Below are 21,882 nucleotides of genomic sequence, written 5' to 3'. Positions count from 1 at the left end.
GGCTGCGCGTAATATTTTATGTTGGTATTAAATTCGTTTGGATGAATAAATGGATTTAAATTATAAATAAAAATGATAACATTTCAATTAGTTCCATGAATAAGATAAGTGACTGAGATTCATATCGTGATATGATTCGTTGGATGACCATTTCTTCTAGCCATTTCTGACGTTAGGTAGGTGAACAATCGGAGATCAACAGATGAAATTTATTTGCCGAAAGTTGTTTACAAACGGCGCTAAGAATAACGATTTGTTCCCCCGTCTATGCAGTGGTAGATGCTATAGCGCAAATCTCCAGGTCAACCATATCTTGGACGAAAGTGCTCAACATTTGAAACCGAATCTAGAGCTATAAACCGAAAAATCGAACCCGCAACGATTATTATCACAAATAATCTGTTCTGTTGGAAAATCTATTCGAAATCTTTTAAATCCCAATTAGAATACCATTACTAAAGAGAGGAATGCTATTGCCATTTACAGAGGCACCTAAATCTACTTGTATCTCATCATTAATTCTGGACGGCACGACCGAGAAGATGGACCTTAAAAAAAGATACGTTAGGAGAAAAACTAAAGAGAAAATTGATGAAAGAAATCGCGATCTTCGCTTCCTTCTCACTGCTGTCGCGCTAACTCTACATTCGTTCCGCCACCATGACGCGCCGGCTTTGAGCGAATCAATATCAACCCACTTGCAAGAGTTGCTTTTAAACATCAAATTGCAACGTACAAGCGAATTTTGAAGGGTATCTACTTTTTTTAGTTTCCTATCCTTAGATTGCAACAACTGTAGAGCAACGACAGCCAGACAAGCCGATATGCCCGAATCAATTCGCAATTTTAAGCTAATTAAACACATGTGTATACAATACATCGCTTGATAACTTCGTAGGACGACGTACAGATATATAGACGTAGAATGACTATTGACGAATCCGTATGATTTTTCGATTGTGACGCTACACACACACACACACACACACAGTTAAAACTTTTCTGGTACTGGTTAAGAATGTATGTAATAGGCATACAAACAATTTCGCTGCCTTATAATTGGTTACTTTATAAACCGAATCTGATGCGTTTATATTTCTAGGATTTGACCGACATTGGTGCTTGTACTGTATATGGATTCAATTGTTGAGGAGTTGTTGCTTTCAGCCTTTATATTAAAGTACAAAGAGATGGACGTCACTTAAGGCATAGCATGACGTGAAATTAAAAAATAAAAAACCGGAGCTGAGTAAAACTTCTTCTTTTGACGAACATCAACAAAACCAAACCACATTGTACAAAGTTTCACACCTTTTTCACACTTTAAACACTGGGTAGGGAAAATAAAACGGTGTCGGTCATCGAGGATGGCAATTAAGTTGTAAATTAACATACAATTTAATGATGCTCAGTAATTCAAACTGCAGACGGACGGGGCCGAGGGGCAACTTTTCCCAGACAATGAAAACTATTTACATTTTATTTCAAGTTTAAGGATATGAAGTGTTCTACTTCCAGCTATAAATTCCTGATATCTGTGTACGTGCGTATATATATACATTTACGTGTATACTACCAAAGTGCAACAATATTATTATCGTTCATCTTTCTATTCGAGTTGGTAAAGTTATGAAAGCACTTAGGGTAGTTACGCGTACAGACAATAGTAACTGCATTGAGAACGAGATTGTTGCACGCACTCTGCAGAAAATGTTAAACTTTTTCTATTTTTTGAAAAGATGATTCTTTTTGTTTCTGACTTTGCTGCTTTCTTAACAAAATAGCATTAAAATGACTGTAGAATGGCGAGTAGATATATGGCATAACGAATTTATGAGATAAATCGGAAAACTTTTTATCCACTTCAAAAGTTGATGTCTTTCATACTGTACTCTATACCCTATATAGGACTAGCGAGACGCTTGCCAATATGTCGGAAACGATCTTCACATTTAAATAGAGGAATATTTATTAGGTTTTAAAGCAAAAAAAATGGACCAAAATTTTAACCTAAACAGTTTGTATACGATAATATATACAAGTTGGGGAAAAAGAAATCCATTATTTTTATATGAACTTCAGGACTTTATTTAACATGCTTCGGATTGTCCGATTTGGGTCAAATATGCACGGTTTCGTTGTACGATTTGTTGCCATTTTAAAGGTAACTTCAAAATGCCTCTCTCATAGAAGTCCAGGTCTCTATTTGCAAAAAACTCTATTAGTCGATTTTCACAATCCTCCCTAGATTCCAACTTTTTATCATTAAAGAAATTTTGCAATGCAAGAAAAAGATGATAATCGCTTGGTGCCAAGTCCGGACTGTATGGCGGATGCATTAAAACTTCCCAACCAAGCTCCCGAAGTTTCTGGCGAGTCACTGTAGATGTGTGTGGCCTAGCGTTGTCCTGGTGGAACACGACACCTCTCCTGTTGGCCAATTCTGGCCGTTTCTGGTCAATCGCTATCTACAAACGGTCCAGTTGTTGATAGTAGAGATCAGAATTTAGCGTTTGGCCATATGGAAGCAACTCATAATAAATAATCCCCTTTCAGTCCCACCAAATGCATAGCAAAACCTTCCTGGCCGTTTGAGGTGCTTCACCGCTCTTTGACCACGATCGTTTTCGCACAGGGTTATCGTATGTGATCCATTACTCATCTCCAGTCACCGTCCGTTTAAGAAATGGGTCTATCTCATTCCATTTGGCCAAGGCTTCGCAGATGGAAATTCGATCCATCATGTTTTTTTCTGTTAACTGGCGTGGCACCCAAACATCGAGCTCCTTTTTGAATCCAGCTTTGTGTAAATGGTTTAAAACTGTTTTATGGTCGATTTTTAGCTCCTGGGCGATGTTACGACTGCTAACATGCCGGTCAACTTCGATCATTTCTCCGATTTTATCGGCATTTTCGACGACCGGCCTACCTGTGCGAGGTGCATCTTTAACATCAAAAATTCCTGAACGGAATCTACGAAACCAAAATTGCACATAATTGGCTGTTACAGTATCGGAACCATAAACACCATTCACAATTTTAGCCGCCTGGCTTGCATTTTCGCCTTTGTCAAAGAAAAACTGTAAAATGTACCGAATTTTCTCTTTGTTCACTTCCATTTTTAACACGCTGTAACTCACAACTGAATGCACCAAACAAAAAACAGCAAAAGAATTTTTTTTACTGCGAAATGTACAGTGTGTAAGTGTACAGTATCGGAAATTGTTTGATCGATACTTTACGAGAAATCTATCAGTGCAGCCATCTACCGAAAAAATAATGGATTTCTTTTTCCCCAAACTAATATATAATCAGATACCCATGTGTCATTTAAATTTAAAAGCAGAGACGTTGTCTGTAATCGGATATCGGTCGATTTCGAAGATGATTTTGCTTTGAAACTTTTATGTTCCGAAGCATACGAGTATAACCTCTAAACTTTGAAAAGTGGATGTAGAGAAGACAACAGGGCCGGGTCCAAAGATGCGTAAAGATACCAAAATTGATTTGCTTATAATGATAGAAAATCGTCCCGTACCTATCTAGGGTTTTTGAGCGCGCACTCCATACATATATACATATAAATCAAGCGCCGTATTAAATACTGCACAACTAAACAAGCTTCTGTTCGGCTTTAGACCGAGACGCAGCCATATTACTATTCTAAGAAAGTTTTGTATCGCATCATTTCTTGACATTAAGACTTCATACGCCTTGTACAATTTCTCTTTTCACTATGTGCCAACGTTACGTTTAGAAGATTAAAACTCTTTAAGATGTACTTGCATCTGTAGCTTTCTAATTGTTATAAGCTATTGGGCAAGCGAATATAACGCATTTGTCTTAAAGCCGTATAAACACATGGTCTACATTCGCATGTGTGGCCGGAAGACTCCAAGCGTTGATTAGAGACACTCGACCCCATATGGCATGAGTCGGTGGTAAACGAATCTTTTATACCCATCACCATGACCCTAAAAAGAGTAAGAGAACTGAATTTTCATATTCTAAAATATTGGGAGGATTCGGTTTTTTTTTACTTTCAGATTAAAAATGGAAATTTTTATGTTGTATGTGTTGTACTTTACGAGCAACAAGCCAAAAATACGGAGAGTAAAGGTGTTTATGGTTTTACTTACATAGACGTGTGAGCTTTTTAGGAGTCTCATTTTATTTATATTTATTTATTTATTGTTATTTTATACATTTATACATGAAATTCAACTAAAGAAAATTCAGCGCATCTTAGTAGAAAATCTTATACTAATTGTTTTAAAACTAGTACACAATAAAAAGGAAGAAAAAAGGAAGAATAATAATAACAAACTAAGTTAAAAATAAATTAAAAAGTTAAAAATGATAATTCATGTATAAATAAATAAAAGAGAGAGAGAGAGAGAGAGAGAGAGAGAGGGAGAAAAAAAAAACATGTACCCAGCTAGCACAGAAGCACACCCGCAACAAGAACAGATCCAGGTTGCAAGTGAACCCCTAAACCATTGCAAACATGCATAAACTTGGCAACCAACACTTTAACAACACAATATTATTTTAAATAAAAAATGAGGTACTAAGAATGAAATGTTAGTTTAAGTACAACATAGCATCGCGCATATTAAGCAAAATTGCTTTAATAGACTTTAAAGAGTCCGATAACGAGAATAAGTGATAGACATCATTTACGTTTCTGCAAACAACTCTGAGCGGGTTAAACAGCTTATGATTGTGTTTACATTGACTAAGCTTAATTAAGACAAAGCGACTAGAGAAGCGGTTAGGGACAGGAAAGCTTATCTCACCAAGTAATGCGGGCCCCAAGAACAAATCCATGTTTGTCAAGTGACGGTAAGGATAGCCGAAGCAACCTATTTTCATACGGAAGAAGAGAGGCAATCGGGTTAAAACCCAAATTCCTAAGGGTTGGAAATTTGAAAATTAAGTCACTGCAAAATTCTTTTGCAAATTTGTAGGCGAGGCACAACTGGGCAGATGGTCAGATGGACAGACGGACAGACGGGCGTGTTTCGATAGATTCCAAATTTGAAACTGGCCAAAACTGTATATACTTTATGGTGTTGTTGAAGCTTATTTTTGCCCGTTATAATGGCATTGAAAGAAAAATTAAGTTTTGATACACGATAATATTGGGTAGGCGAGGTCAATTTTTTCACGTTCTCATTTTACATAGTACTGTAGGCGGGTCCTTCAACCGCTTTGGTACATTTTCAATAGCAACCTGCGTTCGATAGCTTCATTTTTGCTGGCAGCGGCAAAAATATACTTTGGTGTATTTTATTAACGTAGCTCTATGTAACGTCCAAGGAAAAGGAAAAACCTAACTTTAACACAGAATTATTTTCTAAATTAATCTAAGCTTGTTCAACGGTCCGTCAGATGTCTATTTATGTGTATATGTTAAGGAAATTTGCTACGTTGACGTGTTTAGGCCCAAAGACGAGCCCTTCGGAACATATTTTGAATTGGAACACTTTTCCGACCAATTCGCAATTAACGGTTTATCTTGAAAAAATCGTTATACCAATTGCAATGAAAATTGCAATTTTCTAAATTGTTGGACAAAAATCGCCGAGTGATAGCACACCAGCGTACTAAATTGACCTGAAAAGTTTGCATCGTATCGGCCAATTTTGCGAACTATCACTCATATAATAATTGCTACGAAAAGTGCACCGTTATAGAGCAAAAGTAATTCGTTTTTAATATCATAAGAAATGTTTTTGCATAATAGGAATTGGACATAATTATTATGGACTACGTACACCAATTTCTTGCACTCCATTCCATATACGAATTGTTATGAAACGTAAGTTTTAATTTTTAATATCGTAGGATGAACATATAGTAATAATTGAAATTGAACAAGTAAAGACGTGATAGTCGGGCAAGGCCGACAGCTGAATACCCTGCACAACCTTGCCTAATACGGTTATTAACTCGTATCGATAATAATACACCAAAAGTTACACATTATTTTTATACATTAGCATAATTTCCATTAAATCCCGCATATTGGGGGAATCCTTATATGCGGTCCTATCCAAAAAATGGACCTACATGGTCCAAATTCGATGAGGTTGATTTGTTTATCAATTTACTATTTTCACCATGAAATATTGAAATTTGGACATTGTTAGCATATAAAAATTCAATTTTAGTAGAAACTGTAGTATAGAGGGATATTCAAGAAATTCCTCCAACAGAACCAAGTTTTTCATACCAATTTAATATGTCGAAGTACTATTACTTAGCGAGTTTTGTCCAAAAATTTTCAAAATCGTAATCTTTTCCATACTATGACTTTTCGAAATAGGTTGTCACACGGGGGTGATGGGAAATGTGGTACGATCTAAACCATTTTTAATAGCGTTCGTCCTTGAGTCAAAGCATGGCAATGTACCAAATTTCATCGAAATATCTCATAAATTCCGACTTGCAGCTTAAATACCACTGTACGCGGATAGACATTAGACGGACGGAGAGACACAGAGACAGGCAGACAGACAGGCTTAGATCGATTCAGAAAATAATTTCAAACTCAATGACGTAGTGTAGGATATAAACAATTGTCCTACGTAAGCGCCTGATTGTACGAATAGGCAAAGGATCTGGACTAACAAGTCAATGATAATGTGTTCAAATCCAAGTGCGGCGGAATTTTCAATAAAGCCGATCGCCTTAGATGCTAGTGCATTAAGATTACGGACTTGTAATTTATTTCTCTGGCTAATTTAATAATAATCATAATAATTAGATGGACCTAGGAACTACCCTCTAAAGCAAGCAATTCTATTTTTTAGATCTCACGTGATTAAAGGGCTCCTATCGGAAGCTTGCTTTTGCAAAGAAACAAGACATTAATTTTGGATTTTTTGTCACCAAATACTGAAGATTAGACGATGAGACGTAGTATATTTAATCGTCGGTCTTGCCCGATTATAGCGTTTTTGCTTGTCTTTGTTTTTAAAACAACAAATCAAGTCCAACCAATATGCGTTGTCCTGAAGTAACTAAAGGCGGAGTTACCTTCTTTTTTTTTCTACAAGCAAAATAAACTGTCATGCTTTGCCTGGTCAACTAAGCGTAATATTTTATAAACATTTTACGAAAAAAAATGTATATGTATTTGTCATAATTTAAGGTAAAATTAAATTAATTCTGTATTGTCGCGATGCCTTATGCTAAACAAAAGCTGTCAAGTGCACAGAACTGAACTAAAAGTTTGAAAACGGATGTGTTGCTAGCTAGCGTATTGGGTTTGATTATGTTTCCGCAAAGAGTTCAGTTTAGGTTGGAGTTTAGATTTTCTTATCTAAAGTTATAGTTATATGTGCTTTCCGGAGATATACATACGGAATGCTGCTGCAGATACGGTAGAGAAGACTCCTGTTTACTTAGCGTCTTACTTTAATATTGTCATATATTTTTGCTGAAACCTGCTGCACTTTAACTTTGAAATTTATTTATGAAACATAAGCCGAAAAAAAGTAATGATTTCCCTCGCGTTTGATATTATAATTTACAAAAGTCATGGTTAATATGTGTTTGACGACAAAAAAAAAAGGAGAAAAGCAAGTAAGTGGTTGCTGAGTAACAAGATACGGTTGAAACCGAAACTGCACTTTAAAAATTGGCAATCCTTCAGTAAGTGGCAAAATTATATTTGTCATGGGAAAAAATCGGTCAAACTCTTCTCACGTTAGCAAATCTTTTTTCCTCAAAACCGTGCACTTTGGCCAATCAAAGCCATAGTCACACTGTGCCTAGAAATGGCACTAAAAAGTGTTTAGGCAGAATACTATATCAAAAATAATGAAAATTAAAAAATTGCCAGCTTACGATTAATTAAGATATATCATAAATAAATGTGTGAAACAATTGAGGAATGGAACAGCAATACTTGCCTGATACATTTCAATATTTCCCCTAGTGAGCATAAAAGAATCACATAAATAAATTTAAAAAATAATATTCATAATTTACTTCCTCACTGATCGGAGGAAGTAGAAAAGTGGCTTTTATTGTTTAAAAAAAAAAAAAAAAAAAAAAAAAAGAATTCTTTATAAAGACAAAATCCATGTTAGGAAAATGAAAAGAGTTTCAGTCTACCATTTACCTAGTGGTGGTTTTTAATACTCTCAGCTTGGAGTAAATAATATCCCAGTCAAGATAGCCTCCGACAATGTAACGCACATTTTCGTCTGTGTCATCGTAACCCGTACGGCCGTGCAGCACACGTAAATTATTAAATGTTAAAACATCGCCGGGTGACGTTTTAAATGTAATAGCATCGTTACGTGCCAGACGTACAAACTTTGTGTATGCCTCATACCAGGGCAGAACTTTATCGATTGGTACTGAAAAGTGACTATCGCGTTGCGGTATACTGTGATTTATACGCATGTAATTTCCTTCGTTGTCTAAACTGTTGCAATAAAGGAAGAGAATAAGTAGCAGGAGAAATATAAGGAAATAAAAAAAAAAAATTAGTTTTTTTTTAATTTAACGACACTGAGCAACTGTTGAAAAAACAAATTCAAGTTATCTACCATTTACAGATGAATAACTTTCTTTGGTAATGAGCAAGACCAGCGTCATAGAACGCGCTTTCAAATCTTAGTGAGATTTCCAAAACTACCAACAAATTTTCACTATTCATTTTTGATGTACAATTAAACTTGAAAAACAAAAAAAAATCAAGAGACGAAACTATATATTTATAATACTAGAATACTAACTATTGCCGTCCAAATAATCTGAAGCGATTAATCACAAAATAAATTCATATGTCTTTTTCATAAGCCCCTCCCCCCTCCTTCCACGGATATTAAAAACTTTTAATGCCTTATTAATTCTTGGATATATCAGATGGTCCAGCGAAAGTTTTTATGTCGAGATATTAACATAATTTTGCGCGAGACTCGTTATCGATTTAGTCCATAAGGGTAAATATTAAAAAAACCACCTTTCCAATTGCTTCCTTTGCATAAATTGTAAACTTAGTCCTCGCTTTTTCGTTGAATCGTTTGTGGAGCGTGCGGTATTCGTGTACCAGGACGAGGGGTTAGAAATAAATGAGGAAAGGAAACGACCGATAAGTGTTATTCCTTTGCCAACTAAGCGCTCACTGTGCAGCATTTGAGACTTGAACTCACGAACACTGACTTGGTAGTCGTGATTTTTACCTATTCGACTACTCATGGGTAATTCATCTGCATTTAAAATACTTCTGGTTTTAGAAGACGCAAAGGCCAACTCATTTTTATACTCTACATCCGTTGCGGTGCAAGGGTACATTTAGGTTTTGCGGATGTATCTAACACGTGGAAGGGCTTGAAATGGATCCCTTTTTATTAAACTGATCGATTCAGAATCACTTTCTGATTTGATTTAAACACGTGCGCCTGTCTGTCCATCTTATTTTCTTGCGTTTAACCTATATATCACAATTTATGAGGTATTTTGATGAAATTTGGTATACTAGTGCTTTTTTGCCTAAAGGTGAATGCTGGTCAAATCGGTTCAGAATGAATCGCTTCCTACATAACGACTTTTCAAAATAAGGCACTGTACGGAAAGTATAATATTTAATAGTGAGCCATGACCGCATATAATGTTTTGACTTAACCTGCATTACATTATCATTGAAAGCCACACATGCTTTATATGGGTTTTGAGCCCCCCCTTTCGAAATACGATAATATCAAAAACAAACTTAATATTCCTCACTCTCTGACAATCTGTATATGGGCTTTGTTTTCTTCTAATACGCATTTAGATTGAAGGTTCATTTATGGTTGATGGAACGAAAGCTAGAAATACAATTCGCTATGCTACGCACATTTCGCTTCACATTTTCTAAAAGCTATCAAGTATTTACATGCATCTTATTCTTTCATTTCATTTGCTCAATTAGGAGATATTTGTAGTTTGCTTTTCACTTACACTATAACTGGCGCTCTCCAAATATTATGAAAAACTCGATCGTTTTCGCTACCAATGTCATTCCAATCGACCAGAGTACTTAGCAAAATCTTATAATCCTTCGTATGTTCGGCTTTCATACGATCAGCTATATGAAAGGCATCGACGAGTAAGTTATAGCCACCCTTAGACTTTGATTGCACCATACAGTGCAGTAGATTGCAACCAGGCTTGTATTCATAATATGGTAAATCTGTGTGTGGCGGCAAAGGATCCGAAAGATAAGCTACGTTTTTAGCATCTGCCTTGGCTTGTACAATAAATTCTTCTCTATTATAAAATACAGATAAAAAAAATTCTCTCTTTATTACACGATTTTTTTTATCTGTCACGATTTTTAACTTAATTTGATTTACCCATAAGTTGTGCTTTTTAAGAAGCCAACACGATTGCCCAGTTGTCTTACCACTGACTTTTCAATGGGCGCCTCCTTTATAATGGCCACACCGTAAGTAGCCAAACATTCCAGCCATAATCTAAGAACTAATCAAAAAAATATAATAACAAATAAGAGTTAAACACTTCAAATTGATCTCCTGTTAAATAAACATCTTGACATTGTGCGCGCTAACTCACACAACCTTGGCAAATGTTACATGCATTTTCAATATTTTTCTTAGCTTGATATGCATGAAATTTCGTAAATTCCCTTTGTGGCACAATTATTAGCATCTTTGGTGCATCTTTGGTGTTTTTACTTTCGTTTCAATTTTTTTTAGTTTTTCGTTTTTTATATCCCACACCACCACTTTTGGTGTAAATAATAACCAGAAGGACTTGAGATAGACCCACTTTTTATTATACAGAAGCTTATCTGTCCATCTGTCCCTCTTGTATATTTTTGAATTTACAGGCTGCAATTTCTGAGATATTTTGTTGAAATTTTTTATATCGGTGTGTCTTGGATCAAAAACGTGCATTATTAGAGATGGTTTTGCTCGGACCACCTTTTCGATCACTTCTCATAAAACGTTTGATTTTAAAACGGCATTATATGAACAACTGTATTAAACGGAGTTGTGTAAGATATTTAATGGTGGGCTGCCGTCCACTCTAAAAATTTTTTATTTACTTTTATTTAACTTACCATTATTGTCATTCATAATGCTATTAAAATTAAATAATTGAGCGACTCTCTTAAAATCGCTTCCTGGCCAATGTTGGGTCTTTGGTCTATAAAAGTGTTTAAGATAATCTTGTCGATATTTTTCATTGAATGCCCGTTCTTTTAACCATTTTAAATCGTAGACCGAATGATGTTTATCGCTCCAATCGATAATAATTTGCTTTGTATCCACATTTACCTCGCGGATGGAAGAAGAAGTGAGCATATTTGTCTATTTAATGAATAATTGAAGATCATTTTGTAAATACCTGTAAATACTCAGCCTTAACGTTTACATCAAATTCATCCCAATTGTGTATACGGGATTTTGTTATGGGGTGAAAACATGCATTACAATAACAATTGTCACGTAACCATACACTTGGATATTTCAATAATTCTTGATGCGAGTCTTCCTGAATCACTATAAATCCATTAGTTTCGTCGAGACACGCTTTAAGAAGTCGTTTAAATGTGAAATTTATTGAGTTGGTTGATATTTTAAGTAATTTATAAAACGATTGTTTGTGTGCGTGCATTTCTGTATCAGTTTCAAATGAGTTTCTGTTTCTGTTGTTATGTACTTGTTCTCTTGTCGATGACTCTTTCGAAACTGATTGCAATGCTTATCTTGAACGCTCTAATAAGCGCCGCTTTTTGAGTTTTCTGTACGCTTTGCTATTATAATTAAATTGACGTAAGACAAGGCTGCACTTAATATTTTAAAATGTTGAGTTAAATTTTTGTATGCCATAAAAAATTTAATTTAATAAAAAGTAAGATAAGCTCTTTTTTTCAAATTGACGTATGTAAATAAGTTTGCAACGAATTGTTCTCAATTTCCAAAGTATTTCCTTTTGCTCTTCACATGTACACGAATAAACGAATAAACTCTCAAGGGTAATATAAGTGTCGAAATTGTCGACACCGGCTTCATTTCCTTCTAACCTGAATTGTTTCCTTCCTTCGTTGCTGTTTTTAATAATACACTTTATACAATTTATTTGTTTATTTATTGTTTAAAATTATTATAAATTAATATATTTTTACATTTTCTGACTGACGATTTGTAGAATATATTATGTTTGTAATTATGTGATGCTCGAAAAACCCTATTCTGATGGAAAATTTTTGTATTTCTCTCTCTTTTTCTCTCTTTCTCTCTCTCTCTCTCTTTCTTCTCTCTCTCTCTCTCTCTCTCTCTCTCTCTCTCTCTCTCTCTCTTTCTCTCGCTCTCTCTTTCTATCTATCTATTTATCTATCTAGCTCTCGTTCTTTCTCTTCCTTTTCACACATTTTTTCTAAATACCACCGCATTAAAAAAACTAGTTCTGTATGGATGATTCTTAGAGATATCGCTTTAATTTTCATCGCAAATATCAACGCTATCCGAAGAAAGCGTAGAAGAGGTGATTCTCATCAGCCAATTAACTCACTCACAATACCGCAAAGATATTAGGTGTATAAATGAGTGCCGACTTGTGTTGAAAGTGATTGCTTCAATTGCTTACAATAGACCGTTCAGTGTGTATTAATATGTAAAGAGATGTTTGAGGGTATCTTTTACGCTTCGACAACTTACTCTATTGTAAACTGGAAAAAAAAAAAATTCAGCTAAACCTAAGGAGATGATTAACTTGCCTTGGTATGGAAATAATGCCATACGTTTTGAAATAATAGGTTAGAGGGAAAGTTCTATCGTATTTTATTCATGTACTTTGCTTTAACACAAATCCAAGAGATTTAATGTGATCTCCAACAGTTGTATAATGAATGCCTGACTCTTCTGCAATTTCTCGATTTATTAAATGTGGATTATTTTCCAACATGAATCGCAAAACATCATTATCGATCACTTTCTTGGAGGCTCACATCCCCGGAACGAAATTTGTTCAATCATCTTTGACAAGGACGAATACTTACAATTCCAAATACCGCACATAAATTCTTACATGCAACCGATGCGTCCTGATTACATCACGTCGATGTAGTCCTATTTCGCAGATTAGCGATTTATAAAAGTTGAAGATGTAAGAAGTCACGAAATTACAGTTGTGTGGGCATCCGTAAGCTGCCCGGCAAAAGGCCAACGATCGCAGTTAATAATAAGATATATTTTGATTAACTTGATTTTTTGTAACAAATATACTTTAAATAAATTTGGATTTTATCCAATAAAAAATACAGAGGGAATGTATTTATGCACCTAATAGTTTTTTTCATTTGCTAATCGGTTTGTTAAGCCCATTACAGGAGATATATGCTTTTATTGCTTGTTAAACGTTTTCCGCAACGAAAATTTTTCATATAGTGAATTATATTCTTAAGTTTGTGCGGGTATATGTAACTCAACATGTTTTAAGATGGACCCATCTTTTCTTGCATCAAGCAATTCGGAACCATTGTTTAAATCTAATTAAGTATTTTAAGTTCATTTGTCTGTCCATGAGCCTGATGGCTGATTATATTGAGCGCGGATCAGCTAAATTAAAAGAAAAATGACTAATAAAGGCCATATAACTCAAGCGTTTGACAAATAGTTAAAGGTATCACACAAAACTGTTGATATTAAGTTAATATCTTTTAGCATGTTCTCGAGTATTTATCTCGGTAAAGAGTTTGAAATTTAGTTTTCATAACAATCATTGAAAAAAAGGAAAAGAACAAATCATTGATTAAAACGATCAATTAATATTTCCTAATAGTTGTTTTATGAAACGCATAATTATGAGGGTCTGCAAATGCGGTCGGAAGACATATTAATGAACCAGCGCCAAACATATCGTAAACTGAATCGTTTAGGAAAAAGTGAATTTTCTCAGTGCGGTAGCACCGCAAAGATGCTCTGCGTATTCACTTGCCTCCAAGAAACCAGACGACCACTTTAGATGTTTGCTATCAAAAACTAGTTAAGATCATCAAACAATGCCCCGTGCACCATCCGCACCGCAATCTAGTGCGGAATAAAAACAAAAAGACAAAGATACGAAAAAAAAAAAAAAAATTTCTAAACCAATATTTGTAACCAACTTTGAAGGTTGAACAAACTAGTTTTTATTGTCATCAATAAAGAGTAAATGTATACTAATTTTGTCATTTGTTTTGCGACGCTAAGGGTCCTCAGAAAGTGTACTAATAATATTCGATCAACGTAAGATAAAGAGTTAGTTTATCTGCATCTGTTCATCTTCCTATCCTTTTTATTGGTAACTCGTACATCAAGGTTTGTATAAAAATGACAATTGAAAGAAATTCTTGTATTTTGTTGAATTTACTGCGTTATATCTCAGTTATATGTCAATTCAATTGTCAGTTCAACACATACATATTTGTTAAATAAATTGAACGCAACAATCGACTTCGAGTTCGGCATGAAATGCTACGTTTCGTTTTTTCCTTCGTTCAATCCCTCAGGGGATGTCTCCTGTACGTGTAGCACTGCGATCTGATCAGAAAGAAGTTGGCAAAGAGGAAGAGAGATAGGAGTGGCCGCAGCCTATGTAAGTGTTATACGTTTAATGTATAAAAGACTGTGTTTGCCTCGAGTCGAAGATCTAGTGCTTTAAAGCAGTTAGTGCCAAAAACAATTGCGAACAGCCATTGGTATACAATCACTTATCACACTACATCATGAAGATGAAATCAAGCCAAGTCTAAGCAAAAATAAGCATCTTCCGATTTTTCACTTTCTTATATACTTCGTAAAGTGTACATGGTTTTGGGTAAGACGATATAGTATATAATTCGAAGAGCCAATTTCCTGAACATACTCTTCCCCTCGTATTACTTTTTGCATTTTGTATCCATTCGAAAGCTTGATTAGATACAAAAAAGTATGGTTAATAAAAACACAATCCCGCGACGATTGTACAAAATGTTTACAATGTTCAGACCAATTGTATCGGGCAAACCTCCCATTTCCGGAGTAAAGCAAAAATAGCGGTTGTTTACCTCTTAATACTTTATGTACTCGAACTGTTATTGTACGCTGTATCTCTAAAAAATTGCCATTTTTATAGTCATTAGCGTTCCTTCTTTAGAAAAAAAGAAAAAAAAAAAAACTACATTTCTATTGAAGAACCAGCTCTGAAACATGAAACTTTAAGCATATTTCTCACGAAGACGTGCCTTTCCAATTTTTTCGATGCCATCGACGCCTTCAGTTGTAGCCACAGGGTGATATTTTCTAGCAACTATTGAATCATATTTTCGATTTTATATATTATTATTGTCTTAATTTTAGGAAAATTGAGCGAGAGAAATAAATTCTAAGGCGATAATCTTGAAGCGCTACCGTGTAAGGCTAACCGCTTCATTTAAAATCCCTCCGCACTTGAGGTTTGAATCTACGACGATTGAATCGTTAGTGGGAATCTTGTGCTTTCTCGGCCACTTAGGCGAATGCACAATCGATTTTATTTAATTATTATTGCGAATGTTTTAATAAAAATAAATAGGAAGATAAATAAATAAATAAATTATATACAAAAAAAAAATTTTTTTTTTAAATAGGTTTTCATTTTAATAAACTAAAGAAAGGAAAATATATTCTCTCACCAAGGCTTAATATAAAACTTTGATTCGGTTGCTATGGTAAAGGTTGATTCGGTTAACTGAAATAAAGATCGCTCACCGCGATAGTTCAAAGCTTTTAAAGTTTACTTCTTTGCAGAATTCTGTGCCTTTGGTAAGTAATAGTTTACGGCGAAGTAAAAAAAAAAATCGAATAAAACATAAAGGTTCAATAATATAGAAATGCAGTAATTAATTAAATTAAAGTTGATCCTTTGCTGTATTTCTTTTAAACTATTAATTAAGGAGTTAGCGGTGGGTAAAACAAAAAAAAAAAGAGAAAAAGAGACTTAAAATTACAAAGGGTTAATGTCGAACAATTATAGAAAGCATGCATCTATAAACTTAATTATCATCTCAAAACAAAGCTAAGGGAGTATGGCCACGGCCACGGCCCGCCTTTAAATACCCTACACCATCCTGCATTTACGTTTTCAAGTAAGCCGGTATATCGGAAGGGGGGTAGGAAAAGCGGTTCGATCCCAAACATTTTTAAAAGCGTTTGTTTGCATATCGCGATGAAATTGGATTTTTCTGATGCTGATTAGCGCCCTCCAAGACATATCAATAACCTGTAATTGAAAAATTTCTATCAAATCTTTTATAATACACTTAATGCTAAATAGTAAGCCTTTCAGAAAAGACTTCATTTCTAACGTTTTGTGATGAAAATGGGTCGATTGTAGCAAATTATTTGGGTCATATAGGTCTACTTTATACACCTTAACATATACAAGGGTTATCATGAAAACCATGACCTTATATGGAGAGAAAGTGTAGTTTCTAGTTTTTTATGACGGGAACTGAAAAATTATGCAATTTTTAGGAAGTAAATTATGTTTGCTATATTGGTATCACGTCATGTGATGTCATGGGACATCCGCCAACATGCAGGCTTCCACAAAAAGTGTGACCTTGTATGAAAATAATGTGCGATTTTTGTGTACTATTACTAAAATCACCGAATAATTGCGCTAGACGAACGGCCGTAAGGTCGACCTTGTCCGACTACAAAGTTCTTAATTATTCTTTTTGTTTAGGTGTGTATTTTCTATTTTTATGTGGCTCCGTAGAACACGTGCTGTTATTGTCATTTGTGCGCAATTATTGCATTTTGCAGACGTTGCTTTTCTTTAAATAGCGTGAACAACATGTGGCATTCGTCAACACGTACTTGATTACTGAAATTATTTTCGTCCGCAGCTCTCAAATAAAAAAATATAATAAGGAGATAAACAAAGGACGGAAGATGGACGAAGTAGTAGAAGTAGTAATATTGGATAAGCATATGACAAAGGGCGGGAAAATAAATGTGCCATGTGGACCTATAACAAACAAACACCGGTTGTCTTTGCTCCATTTTCTACAAGTGCTTAAATTAAGTTAATTTGCTTTGTGTTAGTTGAGCATCTCTATCTTTATCATATACCAAATTTTTGATGTGTAGAAATCTGAGCTTATCAGGTGCTATCCACAATCTTTCTTGAATGCCATTTTTAAACGTTCGACTTGCGGCGCCGTCTGACCTAGCAGCCGCGTTACGAGTCTATCATAGTCCAAAGTCGATTGAGAATAATCGATTTTTTGCAATTTTATTTATTACAAAGCATCTTGGCCACACACTTAACGCTAAATGCGTGTTGATGGATGCTATAGTTACTCTGTTGATTCGCTAAGCTTAACGGAAAGTAGGGAAAATAATAGTAAGACAGTTAGTGATAGCAGCCAATAATTTCGGATTAGCCATGCTTGAAGGTCATTTGAAATTAACTGAAAACTGAAAAATTTATTCAAAATTCAGCGACTGCTCACATATATATGTCAGATCAATACGAGAGGAGGCGAGGAACATTCGTTTTCTCTTTTCGTAAAACCGCACAATGCACAAACGTTTGCGGGAAAGTCACTTCCGCCACTTCTATATTCAGTTCGGAAATTTGTGAAGCAATCCATCTATACATATTTAATATGATAGGTATGTGAATATTAGGTATATTTAATGGGTATGTATTTATCGCATATACATAGTTTAAGCTTGCAATTGAAAAAACAAGCTACCAACTACTACAGCTGTCTAAAATAAATGCTAGATCTTAAGGCGCCTTATAAAAGTTTATACAATATGTATATGCAACTTAGAGTTGCTATAATCGCATTCAATTAGAAATTTCTACCCACTCCTGTCCTTTCACAATCAGTCAGGTAGCATATACTTTTGCTTTCCAGGAAAAGCAATTGTTTCTTTTTATTGAACCTATCTATCAATCGAGAGAGAAAACAATATTCCATTCAAATTCTGATAGAATTTTCTGAAAAAATTGATAAATTTAACAATAGATTTAGAGAAAAATTTCCAAAAAAATAAATAAAAAATTGTTTTTTATTGTCAAAGAAAATTTAGTTTTGTCCATAAAGCGTGGTTGGTTGATTGAAATCTAACTTGTCACGCCAGAGATTCATCTCCCTTCGTATTTTGGGGAAACGTGCTAAAAGTGTTGCGATTATAATATAGTATTCGGTGAGAAGTGTGTGGATTTGTTCAGCCATTTGATGCTCACGCACTCACAGCCTAAGAGAGTTGCTGTTTAAGGTAAGCCAAATTTAAATCTGATACGTTGATGTTATGCTTCAAAACATCACCTAACCAGTTAACTGCCTATTACGTGTATGAAATTCAATCCTTCATTTCGATGCGCTTGACGCGCATCATGTATGCGTACACGTGATGAAAGGAAGAAAGGGTAGGGAACGATATTAAAACTCAAATTTTCAGCACAATATCTCATTTGATAAAAAATAACATTCTTCATATTATCAGCAAGCGTGCTATAAATTAAAAAACAAAAAAGTTTGGATGAATTCTTTCGTACATAAGTTATTCCTCGTCTAATATGATGTATAGTAAGGAGAAAGGAAATAATCCTTGATTATGATAAGGAAAATGAGTGCTAAGGAAAGAATGAACGAATACTATAAGAAACTATTTTCTTCTTGATATCCATTTCCTTATGTTACGTGCCTGAACTTCTATATTTGACATAAAAAACAAATTGTTTTTCTTCAATTTTTCGCGCTTATGAATTTTATTTTTTTTTGGGAATTTTTAAATTCTTAATAACAATAAGGAATACGGTAGGAAACAGAGTAGATTAGTGTAGAGAAGGGAAGCGTAGAACAGGGTAGGAGGTGGGGGTGGAAAAGGAAATCCTTCGGAGCAGCAATAAGAAATTCGAAACTGAGATGGGATGAGATTGAAAGAACCAGTAGGAGGCTACATAACTCCTCCTATCCTCCTATTATAGATATAGGTATAGTGTAGAAACGATTGTTGCTAGTACCTATACTGGCATTAAAAAGATGTTAATTTATCCAAAATGAGAAGGAGAAAGAAGAGTTGTCACAGACGCGTAGGCAGCTAGATAGATACCTGTCCCATCTAGCTTACTTAACCCGCCTATTCTATCCATTTATTATAATTATTACAGAGGGGCGGTGGATACGGAAGCTCTCGGGAACATTGTAATGCTGAGAGTGCAATCAAATTAGCTTTCTCTGATAGCTCTTACTGTCCCATAAGACTTTCCAAAAATCTGGACTGGCCTCATTTCTCTTATATTTATTGTACCAGGTTCTAGTTTGTATATTATACTTTTTCTTCGGCTATATGCGCACTCATCATTCGAAATTTTCTTTAATTTCTTTAAGATAAAGTGTGCTTCCTTTTCCAATTATGATTTGCATTTTTTAAGTCCTGAACAATAGCGAAAACAAAAATTGTTCTTATCATCTTATGACCCTTCAAAAGTTTGTTAAGTGGAAATTTTGCAAATTTTGCAAATCGATAATCGATTGAATTGATATTAGACTGTAATTGAGTAAAGGGTGTGAATTAAAATGAAATTTTAGTGGAAGTAGAAATGAAACTTAATTGAAGTGACAATCTCAGCCAATCTATTTACGCCCAGTTAAGCGTTTCTTTGCTGTTATCAAACAAAGCAACATGCCTTCACACATTTCAGTTAATTTGTTTACGAGTCTGCACGAATTGCAATGCTTTTAATGACTCTATTATGGTTATTGGCAACAGAAGGGAGAAAAGAGCAAACTTCGTACGTCGATTATATATTACGTAAGATTACGAAAGAAGACCGTTCCTAGTTAGCATTACCGTAAATCTTCTTCGTTGAAGACAGCAACCTATCGATGGTTGGATATTGACGATGTTGAGCGCCATGGGCGTTCAAAACATAGGCTTACGCCAGAAAACATTCAAGAAAACTCTCGAAAATCATTCCAATCGTCGAAGAGCAAAATTTCAAGGGATCGTTGATATCCTCGAGATATCGAAGTTCAATGAAAATTCGAGCATGAGAAAATTGCTCATTAAATAGTTAACGCGTTTACTCGCAACGGTAATATTGCATGAATTTATGGTCAAATTACTGAGCCAACTATCTCATGCTCAAGCTATGAGCTCCACTGACTTCAGTGACTATTTGCATAGATAGAAAAGGATACTCTAACTGAAAACATTTGCATCTTCACATAACTCTTCGAGGAAAATGTATTGAGGAATACAAAAATATTTACACTCGTTCCTTCGAGCATATATTGGCTGATATAGTATAAGAATCGTTTCATTCGTTTTTTCATTGCTTTCTAAATGACTCTCTTCGCTTTTCATTTAAATTTAGTTAGAGTTTCGTAAGTCTGATACCAAGCTCAATAATAGCTCTGTTTATGTAAATTAATTGTGTACTTGATAGGGTGTTGAGGCTTCCTCTCTCTCTCTCTCTCTGTTTGATTCCTTTTTAGTGCAACTATGAATTTATGACGTTTCCTAAACTTTACTTATGCTTTATATGGTTGCACGTTGCACGTAGATGTATACGATCGTATACAATGTGCATTATTTCGACATTTGAGGCATATATTAACTTTTCAATTTTCTGCTTAACATCACTTAAATACGTTTCTAATGATAGTGCTGTAAAAACGAAACCTACTTGTTCACGTTCGTCGGCATAGATGCAATTTCGAGTCTGTCAAAGGGTAGTACTAAAGCGTTTGCAATTTGCTGAGAACGAACGAAACCAAAACTGTTGTTATATATGTTATATATGTTTTCAAAACTTCAGATCTTCACGCACCAATACAGTTGATTAGAGAATTTACGATCGGCTGTTTACAATTTGCTGGTGAGAATTGCTTAAAAGGGTTGCATTTGATATGTTTATCCGTTGGACAATACAAATAACTCTCATTATTATCATCAGACCGTCGGAATTTTGGAATGTTTTACGAGTAGTGGTATTTCATAGAAATTTCTTGTGCCGTATAATAATTGTTTGAAAAAAAACTGCATGAGTTGAAGGCCTTGTCCGGCTTAAAAGTTGCATGCACCTTCAAACCGAGTAATAGATTTAACATACCGTCCGGTAGCTTACATAAAAAATGAAAACTAATACTTTCCAGGTTTGGCACAAAAGCAGCGGTATATGGGACATACATATACGTAGATGAGCACATGTGTGGTGCTATAAGTAGGCATATAAATATAAAACAACAACATCAGCCAATAAATACACAAGAGTTGGCAAAATAAAAATTCAGTTCACATGTGGCAACGATTTGTACTTTAATTTTTTTTTTTTTTTTCTGTTTACTTCTTTATTTTTTTTTTATGGTTTGGTAACGCGTACAGTGTATGCACAAAATGCATACATATTTACAAATCGATTTGTATTTCATTTTTCAACAATGCCTCGAACTACTGCATACGCGTTTGCTTACTTTGTTTTTGTTTTTTTGTTTTATTTTTTTTTTTGTTTTTATTTTTTTTTTTTAAACAAACCCATGTCAACGTCATCACAAATATTAACATCAGCAGCGAGAGCTGAATAAAATCTTGTTTTTGTACTTGTAGTATCTTCACCTTATATGTTATATACGTGTGCATAACTCATTGAAATATTTGGACTCATCGTAAGTTTACGTTCCCGCGGCTTAAATAAACTTTATATAGTTTTATCAAATGGTTTTTAGTTTCTGAAGAAGTTATTCTGTGGTTTATTGAAACGGTTGTGTTTAGGTTTTACATTCAATTGAATATATTTATAATGGTTGTGTATTATGGTCAATTGTTTACAGTCGAGATCCATTGCCTAGTCATTTCTTGCGCATATACGTACGTACATTGTTCT

The 21,882-nt window shown here is 34.6% G+C and overlaps 1 protein-coding gene across 1 annotated transcript; it reads right to left on the bottom strand.

Moving 5' to 3' along the window:
- Nucleotides 1-7,989: 7,989 nt before the first annotated feature.
- LOC119637174 (gamma-butyrobetaine dioxygenase) lies at nucleotides 7,990-11,815 on the bottom strand. The gene is made up of 5 exons (XM_038033027.1): nucleotides 11,377-11,815; nucleotides 11,090-11,306; nucleotides 10,359-10,485; nucleotides 9,964-10,272; nucleotides 7,990-8,443 (listed from the first exon to the last, which is right to left on the bottom strand). Exons 1-5 carry the CDS (start codon nucleotides 11,644-11,646, stop codon nucleotides 8,131-8,133), a joined length of 1,236 nt encoding a protein of 411 aa, XP_037888955.1. The 5' UTR covers nucleotides 11,647-11,815; the 3' UTR covers nucleotides 7,990-8,130.
- Nucleotides 11,816-21,882: the final 10,067 nt, after the last annotated feature.

The sequence above is a fragment of the Glossina fuscipes genome, unplaced genomic scaffold (assembly GCF_014805625.2).
Source record: "Glossina fuscipes isolate IAEA_lab_2018 unplaced genomic scaffold, Yale_Gfus_2 43, whole genome shotgun sequence".
NCBI lineage: Eukaryota > Metazoa > Arthropoda > Insecta > Diptera > Glossinidae > Glossina > Glossina fuscipes.
Note: the sequence above shows the minus strand (reverse complement) of the source record. Positions and strands in the feature narration are given on the sequence as shown.

Bases quoted from the DNA above. Each gene is read 5' to 3' on its own strand.
- LOC119637174 (XM_038033027.1), bottom strand. From the start codon at position 11,646: ATGCACGCACACAAACAATCGTTTTATAAATTACTTAAAATATCAACC. The intron at 10,486-11,089 runs GTAAGTTAAATA...TTTTTTGATTAG, and splicing joins CATTATGAATGACAATAATG to TTCTTAGATTATGGCTGGAA. The intron at 8,444-9,963 runs GTAAGTGAAAAG...TTATTGCAACAG, and splicing joins TGGAGAGCGCCAGTTATAGT to TTTAGACAACGAAGGAAATT.